Genomic DNA, 22,075 nt, shown 5'->3' with positions numbered 1-22,075 from the left:
CCTCCCGAAGTGTAGCGAAAAGAGTTTCTATGAAGGCGCATGTATAGGGGGCCTCTTCATCTCCTGATTCCGCTGGACTTTGTGTCTCTGCTGAACCCTTCTAGCCGTCTTGAGCAGGAGATCTTTCATGGAGCGGTCCTTTTTCCCCCTTAACCGTGGCCATATTGTTGGTCTCGCTATGTCTATCCCTCGTCTCAGACGGGAGGTCCACTCCCCAGCAGTTCAGGCACTTCCCTCGGGCGATCGGTTATCTTCCGACCTTAGCAGCATGGACCCCAGCAGACTCAGGAGAGGGACAGCTGACAAGGCAGCTCGGCCCCAGCCCCCCTATCGGTTAGCACTCCAGTCGTGCCCAAGGCCCTCCAGCTCAGACTGTGACCAACTTAATAACCCCTCTATTTAATCAGGCCGGTCTCACCAGGGCAAGGTCGTCACGTGGCCTATTCCTAATGTTGTCCAGGCCTGTATGCCTCAACCACCAGTGGATGGTACCAGTCCTCCTTTGTTAGCCCCGAGAGCCGTGCCTGGTAATTATGCCCCTAAAGTCAAGTTATCCAGCACAGCCTTTCGTATGCCTCTTCTTTCCCTTCTCCGTGACCAGACTGGCTTTCAATATTCTCAGCCCACTCAACTTCAGGCAGGTCTCTTGTTATGCTTTCTGTTATGGGGGCCGGTGCGGGTTTCTCATGCTGGGAGCCAACTTATGGGCCTGGCAGACACTCCCTGTAGTCCACTCCTGCCGGTCGGCTCCTTTCGTCTCACAATGTGGCCTCCTGCATCCGTCGCTGTCTGAGGGTGGTGCAGCCCCGTGCCTCAGGTCTCCTCTGCTGCGTAGGCCTTCTGCTGTGATTGCGTGTCTCGCAGGCTGCGCCCGGCTTGCCTGGCGTCAGGCACTGTGAGACCGCCTGCTGTTTTCTCTACCAGTGGCCTCTGCTTTTATTTCAGAGCAACTCCGCACCCTCTCTGGCTCCGGCCCTCTATGGGCGTTGATTTTGCTCTTGTGGGCCCTTAGCCCACCACCGCCTGTCTCTACATCCTGGCCAGGCCCAGTGCAGTCTGCCCGGTGACGGGTCTCAATGTAACTTCAAGGGCGAGACGGACCGCCGCAAAGACTCAAGCCTGACAGATCCGCTGTCTCTGGAAGCATTGGAAATCACCCGTCCGCCGCGCCGCTGCAGGTCCACCCCACTCCGGTGCCTCCTCAATTGTCAGCCTAGTCCTCTGACCGTGCCCGCTCTCTAGGCCACGCGCTTCGCACCGTGGACGCAGATTTCCTGTCTCTCCTCCCACAGGAATCGGTCCACTGGGAGCTCCGGGCCTCGGTCCTGCCGGTGAGCTTGATTTCCCGGCACCAGCGGCTCCGCAACTCAAGGCTTTTTCAGTGAGCTTGGCTGGCGAGAAAGAGCGATGAGCAGGCATGTCCTACTTGGCCACGCCCCCCTTGTACGCCACTTTTGACCATGTCAGTACAATCATCGAGCAAGAAAGAATAAATAAATATGGCAGTGGCATCCCTATGTGAATGAGTAGGAGGTCATTGGAGCTATGAAGGAAAAACATTACAAAACTAAAAACAAAAGTTTAAAAAATAATTATTCTTGCTATACATTTTAACTATACCCAATTACCCAATTAGTCACCTATATCAATACAATGCTAGACTCAGCAGTTTGCTTACAGTTGATACATTCTGGGCCTTTCTCCGACCATAATGCAGTATATCTTCTCTCATAATCCACCCATGTGGCACGCCACTACCCAATCTATACATTTACGCGTATTCCCCTGTATTGCTACTCCCTTTATGCAGCTGTTTCTCTGTGAGCATGCACCCTCCATGTCCACTTTCCATTCTCGTACATCTGAGGGATCACATCCCCCCCACAGTCTGGCTATATTCCTTTTTGAAACCATCAGTCCCAGTATCACAAATAGTTTAGCCCCTTCCTCCCCATATATTAATCAGGATCAATGTAGCTTTGTCTTCGATTTTTGCTCTCGCCACCAGCTGTTGACACCCCTTCACTTCACCCCAGTAATGCCTTACAACTGTACAATGTGCAAGAGAACTGTTGTATGGCTGCACACCTGAGTAAGAAAATTTAAATTAAGTAAACCAATGTACTAGAATTTTTTTTGTTGGTTTTGTGGAAATTGCGTGCTTTTACCGGTTTATGAGAAAAGACCCTGTAATTTCTCAATGAATTAAATTGCAAAGGTAGACCATGGGGTGCCCACAGTCAAGGGAGAGCACAGCTATTGGACTTGATGAGTCTCAAGTAAAAGTTTTCTCAATTAGTCTCAAGACAAGTAATCAAAAATGCTTGAAAGCAAAATGGTGTTTATCAAATTCAAATCATCTTTTTTTACAAATCACATGAACCCATGCCTACAAACATGCATGCTAATAGCCATGTATCATTTTTTGCGAACATTTCAATATGTGATTAAATAAGTAACAAAACATTATGCATGCATATCTGAAAGTGCGTTAACATTCTTGACTTTAAAAATCCCAATTCATTTCGGGTTCAGAAGCGGAACCCTTCGTCAGGGGAAAATCAATTCTGTAAGTGATGATATCTTCAATTGTTGATCCAATCCACAGTAATCTTGTAAAGTTCATTAAATCACTGTGATTCGCAACACAAGCAACGGAGGTGAGGACTATGTGGTTCCAACTGGTCACAGAAAATCTACATCAAGGGAGAACTTGCGCCCGTCGATACTCAGGACGAAAGCTTCGTGTGACCCGTAGTCGATGTAAACTCGTATGCCCCTTTACCGCAATATCATCGCTGGCATTGAAACGCCGAAATCGGGTCAGGACGCGAGTTCGGCATTTCAATACCCGCAACGTATCCCCTACCGCAGCTGGAACAAGGTCACCAAAGACCAGCTCATCACCGTCCTCGCCCGAGACCCACCGACAGACACCTTCGACACAGACACAGCCGCCAGCAATCTCAGGCAATGGATCGCGACTGCGCCAACACTCTCACCCCCATCAAAAAACCCTCAGACGAACCGACAGAAAGGCTAGCTGGTTCACCATTAACCTCCATGAATCCAAGAGGACTTGCCAAAGACTCGAGAAAAAGTGGCGCCACAAAAAGACACCGGACAACCACGCAGCCCCAAAGAACGCCAGCTGCAAGCACCACCAACTCATCTGAGCCACAAAGAGGACCTCCTTCAAGGAACGCATCGACAACAATGCACACAACAGCAAAAAGCTCTTCAACATCTTAAAGGAGCTCTCCAACCCCAGTTCCAACAACATCCCGCAATTGCAAGACCTATGAGACTCCCTAGCCACCTTCTCTCACGGCAAGATCGCAGACATCCACGACAGCTTCAACACCCAAATCCTCCCTACTGCCGCCGTCACTACAAAATCACCGCCCCCCCAGCCTCACCATCCGCATGCTATCCTGAACCCACGTCAACAATGAAAACACCATCAAGACCATGAACACCATCCACTCCGGCTTACCACCCGACCCCTGCCCTCACCACATCTTCAACAAAGCAAACCGCAGCATCGCACCCCAACTCCGGAAGATCGTAAAAAGCTCCTTCAAGACGGCCACCTTCCCGGAAAGCTGGAAGCACGCCAAGATCAACGCCCTACTCAAGAAACCCACAGCAGACCCAAAGGACCTCAAGAACTTCCAGTTTATCTCCCTTCTTCCGTTCCCGGTGAAAGTCATCGAAAAGATCGTCAATAGGCAACTGACCCACTTCCGCAAGGAGAACATCCTGGACCCGTCCCAATCCGGATTCCGCAGCAATCACAGCACCGAAACCGCCCTCATCGCTGCCACAGACGACATCAGGAATACGCAACAAAGCCCTGGACTTGACCACCTCCTTCCTCACCGACAGAACCCACATGGTCTGCCTCACCCTTTTCTTTCTGAAGCCACCAAGATCATCTGCAGCGTGCCCCAAGGATCATCCCTCAGCCCTACCCTTTTCAAGATCTACATGCCACTGCTCGCCAACATCGTCCGATCGCACAACCTCAACATAGTCTCCTACGCCGACGACACTCAACTGATCCCATCTCTCACCAAAAACCTCGCCACGGTCAAAACCAACGTCCACGAAGGAATGAAGACCGTCACCAGCTGGATGCAGACCAGCCGCCTGAAACTTAACTTGGACAAGACAGAGGTCCACATCCTCGGATCCACTCCCTCCACCTGAGACGACTCCTGGTGACCTGCCACCCTGGGAGCCGCATCCACATCTACCGACCACGCACGCAATCTGGGGTTCATCCTGGACTCATCGCTCTCAATGACCCAGCAAGTCAACGCCGTCTCGTCCTCCTGCTTCAACACCCTCTGCATGCTCCTTAAGATCTACAGATGGATCCCCACCGGAACCAGAAGGATGGTCACACAGGCCCATCGTCAGCAGCGGACTACAGCAACACCCTCTATGCAGGGACCAGTCAAACTCCAGAAGAGACTACAAACATACAGAACACCTCTGCACGCCTCATCCTCGACATACCCCGCCACACCCACTTCACTGCCCACCTGAAAAACCTGCACTGGCTCCCAGTCAACAAGATGATCACCTTTATGCTCCTCACCCACGCGCCCAGAAAGCACTACACCACGCCAGACCAGCATACCTCAACAAATGTCTCCCCTTCTACACCCCAAACCACCAGCTTCGCTCCGCCGACCATGCACTCGCTCCGGCGACCTAGTCCTTGCCACTGTCCCACACATCCACAGAACCTCCACCGGCGGCAGATCCTTCTCCTACCTCGCTGCCAAAACATGGAACACCCACCCCACACAGAAGGAAACTTCTCATGACCTGGCTGTTCGAGCAGTATCTGCCCCCCCCCCCCCCCGCTCAGCACCTTGAGACCCACACTGGTGAATAGTGCGCTCTACAAATGGTTGATTGATTGATTGAACTGGTGAAATGCTCTTCCTGTGCGACTTGGCTGTCAACGCAGTAGTGGTTTGTGAATGTGTGCACTGATGCCCATGCTGCCTCCTGACATATCAAGAATGGGCACTTCTTGTGCCAATGCAATGGTAGCAGCCTTGGCTCGGGCGCGATTGGCATCAGTCCTTCTGGAGGCTCCTTCTTGGCCAATGCTTTGTTGATTTTAATGCAAAGGACAAGTCACCCTGTCACAAGTCCTTTTCTATCCTGCATTGCATTGCCTTCCGTTGCCCCAGAAGATACCACAAAAAGCTGATCATCTTCAACCAGTCAATCAATCAATCAATCAATCAGGGGTTAAGCGCGACTACTCACCTGTAGGGGTCTCAAGGCAGTAGGGGGGAGGGTTGAGGGTTTACAGGTTCCATTCCATTAAGGAGGGGGTCTGTCGAAGAGCCAGGTTTTGAGGTCTGTTGCGAAGATGGGGAGCGATCTTTAATGCGATTGATGTAAGAGCTAAATGCTTCCTTGGGCTCCAGCTAATGGATTCTCTCCTCTGGTTTCGAGCCGTGAGGCTGAGCAAACAATCTTGAAAGGGTGATGGTTTGTCCAACTTGAAGAGAAATCACAACCTTTGGCAAAAATGTTGCCCGGGTCCTCAACACCTCTATCTGGTGGTTCAAGATGGCTGCACCAAGGGAGCTTGGAGTTGGCTCACACAACGAGTACGGAAACTATTCCAGTTATTTTCAATGCAACAATGTACTATGATCCATGCCTACATGTTACAGCTGGAGGTGCAGCTAACCAAACTACAAGCTACATTTTATTAACAGTAAAGTCATTCATAACATTTGTAAAAAATCATGTCTATTTATTGTGAGACGACTAAAGGTGAAAATGACGAAGCTTGCCATCCACTAACGAGGCAATGATGGGTTGTAAGTTCACAACTGAATTCTTCTATCCTTCCACATGTGCTCCTCCAAACATCACTGTAGAATTCAGGTAAACTTCTCAATGACAAGAGTCACAGGAAATCAAAATGATCTCACATAGTTCTTATTACAGGGACACTGGCACTGTTAACCAGCTCAACACATCTTTCAGCCCCTTGAATGAAAGCCCTGACACTACGCATTACTGCATTCTGAAGTAGGTTTTCAGAGTTTGTAGTTCTCAGAACCTGGTGTTCAGAAGGATTAAAGCTGTACTTCTCACCTGGGGAGTCTCCAAGCACCCGCATCCTGCGCAACGCCGCCTGGCTCTTACTGATGGGTCTGACAACTTGAGAATCCGCTCGGATCCGGGGATTGTAAACCTGGTGTGAGAAGAAGAGTAGACAGGTGAGTAGCAGTGCAGTGGCAGTGAGGAAAGAAGCAGCATCAGACGGACACATTTCTAATGCCACCAATCAATGTTTCATACAAGTAAAGTAATGCATCCAACATCATATAGCGTTTGGGCAATTTTTTGAAGACTTAAACTAAACCCAGATCAGTTGAAATGGGGTGAGTGTTTGATTGGCTCAAACGCTCCGTCCATCATCCCCTTTTGTATCGCTTTGTTCGCCCTAAGTTGGCAGGGTATGCTCAGATGTGAGTCCCTTGCTCACTTGGCCACTGGATTCAAGATAGCCTGGCTGATGAGGATTATGAATCCGAAACCGGTCCCAGGATGCTTGTTTCCGGTCCAGGGAAGACATGGCTTGGCAATTCGGGCTGGACTGTTCCCATGAGGCACAGGGTCAGACTGATTTGCATATGGCCATGTCTGAACTGGGGTGGCTGAGTGAGCTAAAGAATGGTGATGGATTAAACCCAGATCAGTTGACTGGGGGTGAGTGTTTGATTGGCTCAAACGCTCCGTCCATCATCCCCTTTTGTATTGCTTTAAACTAAACTTCAGCCGATATCGGCCTTCAAACAACTCTCAACGTATTACCACCACCCTTGACTCACCCAACGCCATTGGCCAATTTAGTCTCAAGAAGTGGGTCTTCCTTTGACATGTTTAAGTTAATCTACCATGAAGGAAAAGTATTTGTCATTGAGACAAGACCGTGCCATGCAGTAGCCCTGAGAAATTGTGTTTTTAGTGTGCTGTGAAAGTTACAGTTGAAAACAAGTAAATAGTTTCTACAGATGCCTGTGGTATGTTTGGCACCATGAATGAATAAACACACAGCTCTTACCAAGGAGCAATAGGATTGCACGTCCAGTATTATGTCAGGCTCTTCACTGATGGTGCTACAGACACACAGAAAATCGTCACAATGAAGAGAGCCCTTCAGAGAGTGAAGGCCTCCCAGGATCGAGTCACAAAGACATCCTCTGGAGACCTTTAGGAGTTGACCAGAGGACCTCTTACGAATCCACCCTAAAGGGTCTTCAGATAGTGAAGACGACCCAGGACTGAGTCACAAAGACATCGTCTGGAGACCTTTAGGAGAATACCAGAGGATCTCCTACGAATCCACCCTAAAGGATCTTCAGATAGTGAAGACGACCCAGGACTGAGTCACAAAGACATCGTCTGGAGACCTTTAGGAGTTGACCAGAGGACCTCGTTTCATGAATCCACCCCAAAGGGTCTTCGGAGCGTGAAGATGACCCAGGATTGAGTCACAAAGACATCCTCTGGAGACCTTTAGGAGAATACCAGAGGACCTCCTACGAATCCACACTAAAGGGTCTTCAGATAGTGAAGACGACCCAGGACTGAGTCACAAAGACATCGTCTGGAGATCTTTAGGAGAATACCAGAGGACCTCCTACGAATCTACCCTAAAGGGTTTTCAGAACGACTTCCACTGGAGCACCTCTGGAGATTCCGGGAACATATTTCACGAGCTTGGTGCATCTTTAAGTAAAGATTGGTAGACCTTTGCAGATTTTATTTGCTTGAACTCTTCCAGATTTGCTCCTGTGGAAATCTTTGTGAAAACAGTATGACTGGTGGAAATCAAAAAGGGTCTGGGCACCTCCTACTTTGCTTCTTATGAAACTATCAGAGTCAGATCAGAAGAGGCGTAGTCTGCCAACCTGAACAAGGCCACACAGCGTTCAAGGCAGAAAACTGAGGACCCCTTAACCATCTGCGAGGAATGCAAAAGCATTTGTCTAAAACTAGAATACAGCGTCTACATTCACATAAAAGCACACACAGGTCATGTGTTAGGAACTGGAATGTGGGTTCTTCATTTCACACAACCTTAAACAAAAGTAGTTACTGCTGTAAATAGCAAACAGAGATTGCTGGTTCTTTACACTAAAGGATGTTAGGAGAAGGCAGTGACATTCAGGAGATCATGGCTAGAAACCCAAAGTTCTACAATTCTTTGATTTTATATCCGCAAGCCTATGTTTTGTGTATGCTGGAAAAGAATGAAAGAATACCTTCGTTTTACTGCCAGGTTTTCTTGAACGCCTATTTCAAAGACCACAATATCACTTACAAATTTCTTTGCAAACCTTTGTGTGTGGCCCACAATTTATTTCAGCATCACACTGCTTTAACAAATTACTCACCCCCACACCAAACACTCAGACCTCAAACAGCACAAAATAAGGGTAAGACATGTACTCGTAGCTAGAAGGATCACTCTTCAAGGTGTGACTATTCAGGATCCTAGAACCTGCTCAGGATCCTAGAATATTCTCATCTCACGAGCATAAAAGGACCACTCGGAGTTCTGTAGAGCTTCTGTAACATGCTCTTGGTCACGCCTTTACTGAAGAGACCGTACCAGCCTTGGCAACCACAACCAACAGCCCATAACCAGTGATCTCCATACCTTTTTTTATGCCGAGCACGCTTTACAAGAGTGTGTGCCCCTCTGTCCCACCCCTTCCTCTTGACCACAGCTCCTTTTAGATCCCCCGTTCCCTTCCAAACGTTCTGAAATGTTTAACAGTAAACTTTTAACACTGAGAGCTTTTCACCTTAAGAGTCAAGTTGAGTGCATACGTGGCTAAACTATCTCAAATGCTAAATATCAGGACAGAGGGGATATTCATGGTGCTTGTCCCAAACTTCTGCTCCAAACTTTCAAAGTAAATTGTGGCCAACCCAGCCAATCTCTCACATCAATTTCTCCCCTGTAGATGGGTTTCAGTAGACCACATAGATCATTTTCTGCATGTGTTTTTACAGGGTTCTCTAATGCCGTTTCTGCCCGCTCTTGTAAATTCCGTGTTTTTTTGTTGTTTTTTTTAAGAGAGTTTCTCTGAACCCTCATCTTCCTTTCATCCACCAACTAGCCGGACCTTCCCTGGAGGAAATCAGGCAACTACCTCCATAACTCCCGCTTACCCAAGTCGCTTATCCACATTTTATACAGCTTGCTCCACCTGACCCCATCCACTGGGACATTCCCCTCTGCTTTCGAATTAGGGTCAAAGCTGTTGTTTCTGTGAAAAAAGGTCTCCTTTATTGTCGTTGAACAACAATCTACTCAACTGGAATTTTCTGATAATTTACTTTTTTCAGTTCCGATTCAAAATGATTTCTTTCCTACTTTATTCCCCATGGAAACCACAACCGAGTAACTTTCAATGGTCAGGACGTGTTGATGTGCGCACCCTCCTAGAATAAGGACTTTGGGTCAGTGGTGATGCAACGACCAACACAAGGCTTGTTTTATGAACGACAACCCTACCTGGTGCACGGGAATAATCACAAGCACAGAACAGGTCACTGAACCTTCAGTAAAGAAAGGAGGGATTCAGAAAGGTCTCTTTCAGTCTGCGTGACCTACTCCTGTGCTATGCTTTACTCCTGCACTTGTGAGCGGAAGTCCCATCTACTGACATGAAAAAAGGCTTTGTGAATCCCATGTCAGATCACTAACGGTAAGTTTGCCCTCCCACCAAAAGCCACATTGAAGTCTCCCTACTGGGCCCAAGCAGCGGCATAGCAGGCCTACAGGTAGAAATGCACACTTGTTCCAGTCTTCCAAATGTGCACTGAATCACACATGGAGCTGCTGTTTGGAATCCACCCCTCCCCCCTACCCTCCTGGACACTATGGCATTACAGAATAGGTGACACACATCTGTGCAGCCCCTCCTCGAGTTTGATCACGCTGGCGTGAAATGTCTGCCAGCCCCATGGAAATAAGGGAAGGTCTTTGCAGTCAGGAAACACACAAATGGTGCACATCACACACAAGGTGGCACACAGTCTGTGGGGCCACAAGGGTGTCCCTTAGGAGAGGGCGAACATAGTCCCAGGGACCCTGCCGGTGGGTGAAGTGACACCCTTCACTGGTGCAGGGGACCCTGCCTTCCCTTTGACAGGAATCCAGCGTCCAATGAAAGGGAGAGCTGTGATTTCAAACAGCAGCTCCGACAATCACTAACGCAGTCAGTCACACCAGCACCGGTGCGAGCATCAGTTCACATCTGCAACGAGGCCAGGGTAATCCAGACGACTGAACCCAGCATCTTTCATTTAGAGCAAACTCGGCTCGAGGTATTGGAGCGCTTCACATGAATACGAGTTACATTACATACACAACGACACCATTTTTAAAGGTTTGTTTTTTTTGGTACGGGGAGAGTAAACTATTTGCCCAGAATCACAGAAAGTTGTTGAGGCCACGCAGAGGCTCAAACCTGGTTCCCCAGTTCCAAAGTGGGCAGCTCCGGCTGTTAAGACCACGTCGTCTCCCTTTCGCCCCAGATGGGATAGTGTGCCTTTAATTTGCCCCCGGGCCTTTTTACAGAGAGTGCCCCAGGTGTGCAACAGGCATTTGCGTCCCCTTTGCACGTCTCCAGGGCACCTTGGATTACAGATGGGGGGCAGATGCTTAATCAGGCCCTTATGTAATACCTATAGCGCTGGCGCACTTAAAGCCCAGACTATCTTCAGGGAGTGTTCCCTCATTTGCATGGATACGTGGATGCGTGGCCTATGCAAATGAGAGAATCCATTTGCCTCTGCGCCCACGCCTTATTATAAACAGGGACGCAGAGGCAAAGACACTCGCAGGAGGTGCACTGATAGTGCACCCCCGATTGCAGCCCTCAGGAGCGGATAAAATGGTGTCCCATGGACCATGTGTCACTGACTCCACCTGCCAGCAAAGGGATCTGTAATCCCCTTCAAAGTGCAGGTGGGTTGCCGCTTGCACTGTGAAAACAGCCAGCAGCTGCTTCAAAGCCGCTCCGTATTTCTCTTGAATGCGCTGCCCCCATGTTTTAATATCCCATCCTCGTCGCCAAATGAAGTAATCAAAGGAAGCTGGAACTGTAGGTTCTTAAGTTACTTTATTAATTAAGATGTTAAGTTAGAAGTTATAGCGATAACCCCATCAGGAGCAGCTGTCCTGCTGCTCAGCCCTCACTCAACTGACATTCACAGCACAGCAACATTCCAATCATCCAACATTCCATATGACATACATACCAGCTGAGCAGCAGGGAAACACAAGTTATAACATAAGCATAAGTCCGTGGCTGCCCTGGGTGCAGCGCATTCTATGTTATGGGGCGCACTTTCAAAGTTTTCGGGATGGGGCGCTACCTGGAAAAGGTATGTGAAGTTTGTGTGCTCATCTATTTTGCAGGAAATACCTCTCTGAAAAGCCCATAAACCAAACCATAAACCTCAATATGTGAGTACAAAACTGCAGCACACTGCTAGAATTTAGCATTCATAACTACCATCTGCAAACGTAAACTTTTACCGAATAAAATATAAATCAGGAATGGGAATCTGCCCTTTTAACTGATTTTTTAAGCTCCTACACTGACTTATTGCGGAGCTTTGTGAAACAGTTCCATATTAAGCATCTTAAGCAGAGCTGAACCAGGATGCTTTGTTTATAACCTTATATTCCCAATCTGCAGTATTCACAGAATGATGTTATGAGAATTTGTAGAGCGCGCAAATCACTAGAGGGGTATACTGGCACAGAGTACAGGAGTAGGCCGATCCGGCTCCTAGTTGAATAGCTAGGTCTTCCGTTTCTTCCAGATTTCAAGACGGGATGGTGATGTCCCGATTTGGTGAGGAAGGTTGTATCAGGATTTGGCAGCAATATAGGAAAAGGAGCGTCCGCATGACTTGCTCCTGCGGATGTGGGATATTTGTGCGAGGTGGAGTGAGGCAAAGCGCAGTTGCCTGGTGGAAGATGAGGCAGTGGTAGAGGTAGGCAGGTCCGACGTTGTGGAGGGCTTTGCATGCGAGGGTGAGCAGTTTGAGATGGCATCGCTTCAGGATTCGTAGCCAGTACAGCTCTCTGAAGTAGGGTGTGATGTGTGCTTTGCAGGGAATCTTGAGGAGGGCCATGGAGTTGGGATCTTTTTGGTCGTTAAGATGGAAGTTGAAGTCCCAGAGTAAATTGAATTTGTTTAAACTGATGGCTACAGGGCGAAGTATGAGGAGGTTGCTGAAGGGGGTGTGTGGTTTGGGTGTCTTATGCTAGAGTGCCTTTGATGGCGACGTGGTTGCCAGTCTGAAGTAGTAGTGCATATGTGACTGTTTGAATTGGCATCACTTCCAGACTAGTTGCCAGTGTAGCTCTCGGAGGTGGGCTGTGAGGTGTACGCAGCATGGAATGTTGAGTAGGGCTGTGGAGTTGGGATGTTGTTGGTCGTTGCAAAAGTTGCGGTCGCAGAGTAAGATGAATTTGTTTGAGCTGATGGCGAAGGGGCGATAATGTCGGAGGAGATTGCTGTAGGTGGCGTGTGGTCCGGGTGGCCGGTAAGCTAGGGTGCCTTTGATGGAGGTCTGGTTGCCAGTCTGAAGTAGTAAATGCATGTGTTCCATGAAAGTTGTGTCCCCGTTGATGGAGGTGGTGCAGGTGATGGAGTTCTTGTGCATGATGGCGAGTCCGCCTCCTGGTTTGTTCGGTCTATTCTGGTGGGAGATCTTATAGCCTGGTGGAATGGCTGTGGTGATGGTGGGTTCCGATGTGGGGTTTAGCCAGGTCTCTATCAGGAACAAGATGTCAGAGAAGTGTGTCTCAATGGTGTCCCAGATTTCGGGGCGTGTCTGCTGAGAGATCATGTGTGGAGGAGCATGCATGCCAGATGAGGTGAGGCATGTGTGGCACGTGGGGAGTGAGTTTTGCTGCAGGTGAAATAGCAGGGAGTACATGAGAAATGTCCTATTGTGGCACAACGTGAGGTTTAGAAGCAGCTGACATCGTCCGGTGCAGACTGCATGCAGGCTGAGAAGCAGAGGCGTTCGGTCAGACCAGGGTCCCTGGCACTGGGCCTGGTCAGGGCACAGACCGTCTTGCCTTTTGCATGCCTACTGCGCGGTTGCGCAGTGGCCGCCATTTAGTAGGTCCTGTGAGGGAACGCGGGTGGTGGAGGACAGTGCTTGGGAAGGGCAGGGCACAGGAGGCGGGGAAGGCACGCAACAGGGATGCAGGTAAAGAGCTGGGGAGGCGGGTAAGTGTGAGATTAACAGGCTGGAAGAAAATATTTGGCTTGGCAGTTCGGGCTGGACTGTTCCCATGAGGCACAGGGTCAAACTGATTTGCATATTGCCATGTCTGAACTGGGGTGGCTGAGTGAGCTAAAGAATGATGATGGATTCAACCCAGATCAGTTGACTGGGGGTGAGTGCTTGCAATGTTCAACACTCCGTCCATCATCCCCTTTGGTTTTGCTTTGTTCTCCCTAAGTTGGAAGGGTATGCCCAGACGTGGGTCCCTTGCTCACTTTACCACTGGATTCAAGCTAGCATGGCTGAGGACGGCTGATTAGCTAGAAACCGGTCCCAGGATGCTAGGTTCCAGTCCAGGGAAGACATGGCTTGGCAGTTTGGGCTGGACTGTTCTCATGAGGCACAGGGTCAGATTGATTTGCATATAGCCATGTCTGAACTGGGGTGGCAGAGTGGGCTAAAGAACGGTGATGGATTAAACCCAGATCAGTTGACTGGGGGTGAGTGCTTGCAATGTTCAACACTCCGTCCATCAGCCCCTTTGGTTTCCATTGAAGAAAATGCTGGCACAAGAAAAATGGGCAAAAAGAGGAGAGGAGAGTGGAAAAACTGGCACAAATAGGCACAGAAAGAAAGTGGAAAATGTGCAAAAAGAGAGAGAAAAGGAAGGAGAGAAGGACGAGAGGAAGGAGCGTAAAGCGAGAGAGAAGGAGTGCAAGAACGAGGTGGGGCCTCGAGGCAGCGAGGCTGGTTCCGGAAGAGCCTTAGACCGGTGAGTGGACCAGTCCATTTAAGTGAGAGGTGGAACGTGGACAAAGACTGACACAATTTCCTAGCCCAGCACAACCTATCACCCAGAGGGAAATAGATTGTAGAAAACCTCATCTAGAGGGTGCTCAGGATCAGGCAACAATACCGGAGTGCTCCCTCGTGTATGATAAGATGGCACCTAGATTCTGAAAAAAAGGTCTGGCCTGCTCGCTATTCACTTCCAAGATGGCGCCAGCACAGATCAAGAAATGAGGACTGAGAAGAGCGCCGGCAGCAAAATCAATATCTGATCCCCGGGGGTGCGCAATGATCTGGTTGTCCACAAACTTAATTAAAATGGAGCAAATAAATTTAGAGTAGGCTAACGACTGAGGACACATTTTATATTCAATTCTCTGAGACATTTTAGAGGATCATAAACTAAACTTATTGATACATCTTTATTGGTTCCTATTGCATGCTAGGCTTATGTATAAGTGGATTTAAAATCCATGATTGGAAACTGTTCACTACTGTGGCGGCCTCAAGTCCCTATTGAGTGAATTATCTTTAGCAGTGATTTCCAATAATTGCACAACTCAAAGATGGTCGTCTAAACTACACAGCGATGGAGTGAATGCGACCTTGCAAGTTAGCAACAGACCAGTCTTCCAATGAAATGGTCAAGAAAGGGCAGTGGGGGACAGGAGGCTATCCGTAGGGCATAGTATAGGTTAGTCGCCATGATTCAAAGTGGCAATCTGAAGCACTGAGCATACAGTAAAGAATCGTGGGTTCCCACATTCATACGAGAAAATAATAAAGGACTGAACCAAAGCAATGTGACAAGTACTCAGATAAAAGACCCATGCCAGATAAGGCTCCCTTATCCTGCTCAGCGTACGCCCCTCCCATATACTCACATTTTTCAGTTCTACTCCAGTGTCGATGACATAATGCAGCGTTTGAAGGGAAAAGGAGGAATCGGCCAGCGGGTCAGTGATGACCACCTTCCGTCGGTAGCCACCTTCTCCTCGCTCCGGCAGCGGCTCATATACCTTCTGTGCAGAGCATCCGGCGCCCCGATGAAGTGGTATGGGAAGCAGCTCCCCGAGCACAGGGTTGAGGGCCACCCCCTCGGTCCTGATGGCTTCACAGCAGTCCCTGACCTCCTGTTGGATGGGACGGTGAATAAAGACAAGTTAAACAAGGTCTCTGCTGTCCCCTCACCCTGTGATCTGGCTGACTTTTCCATTAACCAGGAGCAGTGAGAATAGAGGATCCTTTGTTTCACACCCAACTCCCACGAAAAGCTAGAGAGAGAAGCACTCCAACTAGATGACGCGCCTAGATGTAGCACAATGTAGGGCTTGTCTGAGTGGTCATAAATGAGGGTAGTCAATGCAAGGTCAGGGATGGGAATATATCATTTTATCTTAGCTTTCGGAGTCTGCAGTTGGGTTAGGGTGTGCATCTTCCAATGATACAAACTGATATAATTACAGTCACTGAAGAGAGTCATAAAAAGCATTTCTAGCAAATGTGACTCATTTCAACGAGACATGGTAGTTTCATTGATCATGGATTCATTACCTTTTGCTTTATTTTGTGGGACCCCTTTAGTAAGTATGCACATATTTTTTTCTATATTGGGTTAACTTCTGTTTTGGTAATTTTAAACATTTTTCTCCCTCGGCTGCGGTGTAACCAACTGCTGTTTTTCAATGACACAGTGCGCAAGTTCTTGTACCCAACGGCATCCGACAACCCCAAGTTAAAGGTAGCCTAGAACATGCAGATCTACAACAGCTTTGTGGAGTGGGAGGACATAGTTAACACCTTTGTACCAGAGACTTAATGGAATACGTCAGCGGAGTATCTTCCCTTGGAGTACAGGATTGTGGGAGGTAAGAAGGATCACACGACCTGCTCTTAACCAGTATACCACAGACTGAAGATTGGAGAGACGTACCTTTTCGCTGGCCAGGAACACCATGATGTCCCCCGCTTCCTGCTTTCTGTGGATGTCCAGCACCATCTGACATGCAGAAGAAACACGGTCCCGGGCCTGAGGGTCTTTGTAAACCACCTCTACTTCGGGAGGTGGACCCTCCTCAGTCCATGGCACATGCACCACAGGGGCGTCCTCACCACAGAAGGCACGCAACCGGGGCTCCAGCGCTGGTGCAGAGATGATCACAATTTTCAGATCCGGGCGCTGTCGTAGCACGTCCTTCAGCAGACCAAGCAGCACGTCCGTTGCCACGGTGCGCTCTTGCACCTCGTCGATCACGATCAACCCGTATTGGTGTAACAAAGGGTCCGACATCATCTCATTCAGCAGCATATCATCCGAGAGGTACCTGGAAGGGAGATGTTAGCAAAGCACACAATGGGAATTTAAACAAACTATGCAAGACAGGTCGTTTACCTTTTTTGGATAGGATGCTTGTTGTATTTTCAATAATATTGCTGTAACTTTACTCCTCAGTTTTAAGACCAAATAAAACCAATGGAACTTTCCAATTTTGTTTTTCTACTGGACATTCCACATGAATCAGTTAGTTATGGTCGCTGCTTGTGTGGACTGGCTTTTAGGACTTCCATCAATGCAGGGTCAAGCTTCAGGGTTTCCATCACAACAGCCAATGGTGCCCCTTTTTAAAAACTGCTGATGTGTTTTGAGGACAACATGAGAGATCAAGTAACAACCATGTTCAAAGTACAGAAAACAAGGATTGCATCATTTTGAGGTGATCTTCTCCCTGAGGCTTGAACAACAACTATGCTAGACTTAATCAGGTTTTAATGCTTCTCTGTATGCTCCATCACTTCTTGCTACAGTTGGGTGGATTTGATTCCTGGGCGAATAGGACTACGGAACAGAAGAATCAATTTAGGCAGACTGCACTCAGCCCGAGGAAACTGATGTGCAAGGTTTGCTCTTCTGGAGACCAGAGACCTGGGATCTCCAGAGTCGTCAGATGCCCCCCATCCTAGGGTGGAGACATCGTAACTACTGTGGCCATTGTTGGGGGTTGACAAAAGGGCTTCACTTCACTCAGATTTCATTATAGTGACCAATAGACCAGGTTTGCCACAGTGGTTTTATTTACTGACAATGCAAACACGACTGCAGGCCTACCATGAGTAGCCTGGCAAATTCAACCTGTCAGAATAACTTCTTACTTTTGACAGGCCCAAACCTTACCTTTAAATATAAGTACATCACCCCTAAGTAGGCCCTATTGGCCACTAATGCATGATTCATGGTATATCAGAGTAGAACATGTTAAGGTTTAATGTTTAAACATGCCCTTACAGTTAAAAGGCACAAAATAATATTCAGACCGTAGAAGGGTTAGCTGTGCCATAGGAAAGCTTTGGGATACAATATGAGGATTAATAAAAGTTCTCCCTGATTAGGAAACAGCTATTGTAATATTTACAGACTATTTAATAGCTAAACAAAATCTAATTTAATGGCAAAGTCAAATTGTATCCAACTATTACAGAAAAGGTATTTTAGAAACATTACCTTTTGCCTGCCTAAAGCTGGTCAGTGGCTTTCAACGCACCGGGCAGCTAATGGCTCACTTCTGGTGCGGTGTGAACTGCTCCCAAGAGCAAACAGTAGGCTGACATGAGTGGGCAGAGATGGCACATCTGACCTTGATAGAATATGCAGGGGAGGCTGCCAAGATGCTCTTTGACATAAAATTGTCAAGCCATACGCGAGTGTCATATCCTGCTTGACAGGGCTGCTGGGTTTTTTCATATGACACTTGGGGCCTACTTCAAAGAGAACTCTCTTGTCACAGTAAATGACACTTAGGCAGGTTCCTTCTATTGTCCTGCCAGCCATTCAGGCCTAAACGACAGTGGGACTCTGTGACATTACAGTGTCATGGCCTGTTTGACAGGTCTACGGAGTTTACATGTAACATTTGGGGCATACTTCAAAAGAGGGGAACAGAATGCTAACCATTAGCTCATGCCAGGCATAAGTGTGGCACCTCTAGGCCATCACTTTATAGCACTCCTGGACCTGAGGAAGATCAGAAGAGGATTGAACCTGTTGTCTGCAACCGGAGCCCTGGAGGACTGGACCTGCTCTCGCTTGTACCCAGGATAAACATGTGGACTTCAAGAGTCATAAAGTTGACCTCCTGTTAAAGCCACAGGAAGACAACAAACTACAAGATGCCTTTTCCTGCAACTGCCCAGCTAACCATTGGCAACTGGACCTGGACTGGACTGTTATGTTGACCTCTGCCTGTCACCCTATGAATCGCTATGTGTCTCCCTAAGCATCTGGGGGGGGGGGGAGGGGGGAAGCTTTAGAAGTGACTTCCTATGGTGGAGTGGGGCATAAAGGACTAAAGTCAGAAGGTAAATTCTTACTGCTAGGTCCTGTTCTACACAGTCCACAGATTATAAACTGCACTTTGGCTACCCGGGGGAGGGGGGGGGGGTTAGTTTCAGTCATCAAGAGGGACGCTTTGGCAGCAGCTTGGGGAGTAGAGTACGTTAGAACCTATGTGTGTGGTGTCCAGACCGTACTTTGTCTCACCTTCCTGATTTGGAAATAGTGATGAGGAGGCTTTACTGTCAGTGAAAAAGAAAAGCATGAGTGAGGGATGAATAAGTTACTTACCTTCGATAACACCTTATCAGGTAGAGACTCTATTTAACGGCAGATTCTTACCTTAGAATTTTTCCCAGGCATCTGACTGGATCTGGACATTTTTCATGACCAGTACTTTTGCGTGCCAGTAAGCGCCATCATTCGGCTCTGTGTCATCCGTGATGTGCGCGGTGCCTATCTAGGCACCACCCCAGCGAGCTGACGCCAGTTTCTTTTTGTGATTTCCACAGCAGGAGCGTGAAGCCACGAAGAACACCGACCACTAGAGTGTAAATTTAGGGCACTGGAAGGGGAACAGCTCTGCCTCTAGAAATCCATTTGCAGAGCGGAGGACGAGTGGGTCGGTAAGGAACCTGCAGCTAGACAGTCTGTCTACCATATAAGGCGTTATGAAAGGTAAGCAACTTGTTCATTTGTTAGAGACTTCTAGCCGCAGATCCTTACCTTTGAATAGATACCGAGCGATACACCTCCCTGGAGGTGGGTTTGCGAAACAATTTCACACCAATAAGTACTGCAGGATCAAAAGGGCAAAGGGCCCATCCCAACGGACCAGACTGTCCAGGCAGTAGTGCTTAGTGAATGTGTGCAGAGAAGCCCACTTTGCTGCTTGGCATATGTCCAGGGGGTCGACTCCATGTGGTAACGTGGTGGTCACAGCCTTTGCTTTGATGGAATGAGCATGCAAACCCTCTGGAGGTTGTTTCCTGGCCAGCGCATAGCAGATTTTAATGCAGAGTACGATCCTTTGGGAGATGGTCTGTTTCCACATGGCCTTCCCTTTCTTGGCCCGACTTACCCCATGAAGAGTTGATTGCCCACCCATAACTGTTTTGTGCGTTTAAGGTAGAACGAAAACGTTTTATTTGGGTCCAGCCGGTGGAGTCTCTCCCCTTCCTTGAAGGGATCAGGCATGAGTAAAAGGTAGACAAAGTGATGGACTGGCCTACGTGGAACTTGGTGACTACCTTATGGCAAGAAAAATGCTTGTTTCTGAAGTACCAGTTTGTCAGGGAAAAACAGAATGCAGGAAGGCTGGAAGGACTGTGTCAGTAGCTAACTGACCCTCAGGTGTAATTGACACCAGAAAGGCCGTCTTGATGGTGAGGAGCCTTAGAGGACAAGAATGAAGTGTCTCAACTTACTTACCTGTTGTGAACTCCCTTAAAGGTCCCATTGAGGCAGGACTATGGGAACTGGGAGAAGCATGTGACGCAGACCTTTATGGAACCCATTTACAATATGGGACTTGACGAGAGAAGGCTAATCTGGCAGCCACAGAAAAGCGAAGACGGTAGATAAATAACCCTTCAAAGTGGTCAATGCGGAATCCTGCTGGGCCAGGGTAAGGATAAACAAAATAATCTGGAAAAGGGGGGCAGATAAGGGGTCAACCATTTACTCTCCAAACCATGCCACAAACTTATTCCAGCCGTCGGCGTATACCGTTTTAGTGGAAAGACGCCAAACTGCCAAGATAATTTCCATGCTTGAAGGCCGAGAGTTGACAAGCTTCCGCATGAAAACCCGTCCCTGCTGCTGCGACAGAAGATCCCCATAAAGGGGCAGTCTGTACAGAGGATCAACAGCCATGCTCAACAGCTCAGGATACCAAGCGCTTGGAGCCCAGTCTGGAGCCACAAGGATGTCTTGGGCCCAGTCGTTGCTGATCTCCTGGAGAACTCTGGGCAGGAGTGGTATGGGCAGAAAGGTGTACAAGAGTCCTGAGCTCCAGGAAAAGTGTTGGTTTCAGAGCAAGAGACACTTGCAACTCCAGTAAGCAAAATTGCGGACATTGTGTGTTCTCTGCGGTGGTTGTAAAGATCCAACTAAGGCTCTCCCAACTGCTGAAAGAGACCTTGCACCACCTCCAGAGAAAGAAATAACTCGAGAGTCGCTAGGTATTTTTGACTGAGTTTGTCCGCCCTGGAATTGAGAGCCCACCAGGTGTTGAACCACTAGGGAAAAGCCATGGCATTCCAGTCATATCCAGAGATGCAGGCAGTGGCGGCTGGTGACACTTGAAAGTGGTGAGGCGCAAAACTTGGGTATTACTTTTATGTAACATGCGATGCGAGCACGCTTAATGGACAAACATGGGGTCCAGGGTGGGTCCTCCCGGAAAATAATTAATAAAAGATGGCAAATGGTGCATTTTAAAGAAAAGGAATTCGTGAAAAAGCAAGGCTTATAAAGCAGTGGGAATGTATAGTCTTGAAATATTAAACACATTAATAACTGCCCCATATCTTACTGCATTAACATGTTCAACAATTACTGCAACGTGAAAATTGTACAGCGCAACAACTTCAGCCCATTAAAGTGTGTGCTTGTCCAGTGTCGTGCACTGCATGCAGCATCAACTTTGGGAAAAAATAACCAGGCTTTGGTAAGCACCCACCCCTTTCCTTTTGCCTTGTAAATATTTAGACTTTAGTATTCCCCATTCACACACATTTCTACAAAATTTCGAATGAAATGGAATACATGACCAATGTTCTGTGCGCTCTGCAGAGAGGCCAACCAAACTGACAGGCGCTTTCATCTTTAGCAACAAAGATGTGAGTCAAAGACCCTCAAACACCTGGCATGGCTCAAAGTATGCACGAGGCAAGAGTACTAAGATGTACTGAAAAAATACAGAAACACAACATGATTAAATAGCTAAAAATTGGGAATGCAAGATTAAGCAAAGCGTGAAATAGAAGAGGAACTACATCACTGACGTGCATTACCGTAACATTTTTAATATTCATTATTCGTAAATCAATCCATGTTTCTGGCATTAATGTTAAGGGGATGAAGTTCGGGCCAGTTTTATCACCAGACAGCAAATAACTGTCTTTACTAGAAGCACTTATGTCTCTCTTTGTACTAGACTCAGATGTTTGGATCAGCTTCAAGGGATTAATGTTCAGTCCTGCTTCTGGCAGTAGTTCATAATATGAGGAAAAAATAGAAAGCTAGACTTACATATAGGATTTTCACTTCACACAACTTGTAATCAGAGCCATAGCATGTGTAGATACATGTTTAACCCTTAACAGCTCATGACGAGCTCATGAGTCACAGTGGAGTTGTGCTCATGACGAGATGAGCTCGTCAGAACGATCGCGGCCCGCGCGGCTAATTCCCCGCCTGTGCGGGAGAATTCATCAGTGGGTGGGTCTGTGACGAGGCCAGCTCTTCATGAGCACAGCTCCACAGTGAGTCATGACGAGCTGAGCTCATCATGAGCAGAGCAGCGCCGCGGACCCGCCACCTGCCCCCCTGCACCGTGGTGGAATTACCCCCGCAGCAAAGGGTTAAGGCGCCAGAATGAAAACTATAAGTACCAGAAAGCAATACACAAGGCCT

General features: G+C 48.0%; 1 protein-coding gene across 3 annotated transcripts in view; it reads right to left on the bottom strand.

The window, feature by feature from the left end:
* The window catches only part of LOC147725650 (ATP-dependent RNA helicase homolog DQX1-like), a 324,707-nt gene that overhangs the window by 72,359 nt on the left and 230,273 nt on the right, over positions 1–22,075 (bottom strand). For all 3 annotated transcript variants that reach the window (XM_086964334.1, XM_086964335.1, XM_086964336.1), the window contains exons 4-6: positions 16,043–16,433; positions 14,994–15,242; positions 6,139–6,238 (exon numbers count right to left, since the gene is read on the bottom strand). In XM_086964334.1, coding sequence (XP_086820460.1) covers positions 6,139–6,238; positions 14,994–15,242; positions 16,043–16,433 — 740 coding nt within the window. The remainder of the gene's footprint in view (positions 1–6,138; positions 6,239–14,993; positions 15,243–16,042; positions 16,434–22,075) is intronic.

The sequence above is a fragment of the Lissotriton vulgaris genome, chromosome 3_2 (genome assembly GCF_964263255.1).
Source record: "Lissotriton vulgaris chromosome 3_2, aLisVul1.2, whole genome shotgun sequence".
NCBI lineage: Eukaryota > Metazoa > Chordata > Amphibia > Caudata > Salamandridae > Lissotriton > Lissotriton vulgaris.
The sequence above is the reverse complement of the archived record's forward strand: the minus strand, read 5'-3'. Positions and strand labels throughout refer to the sequence as shown.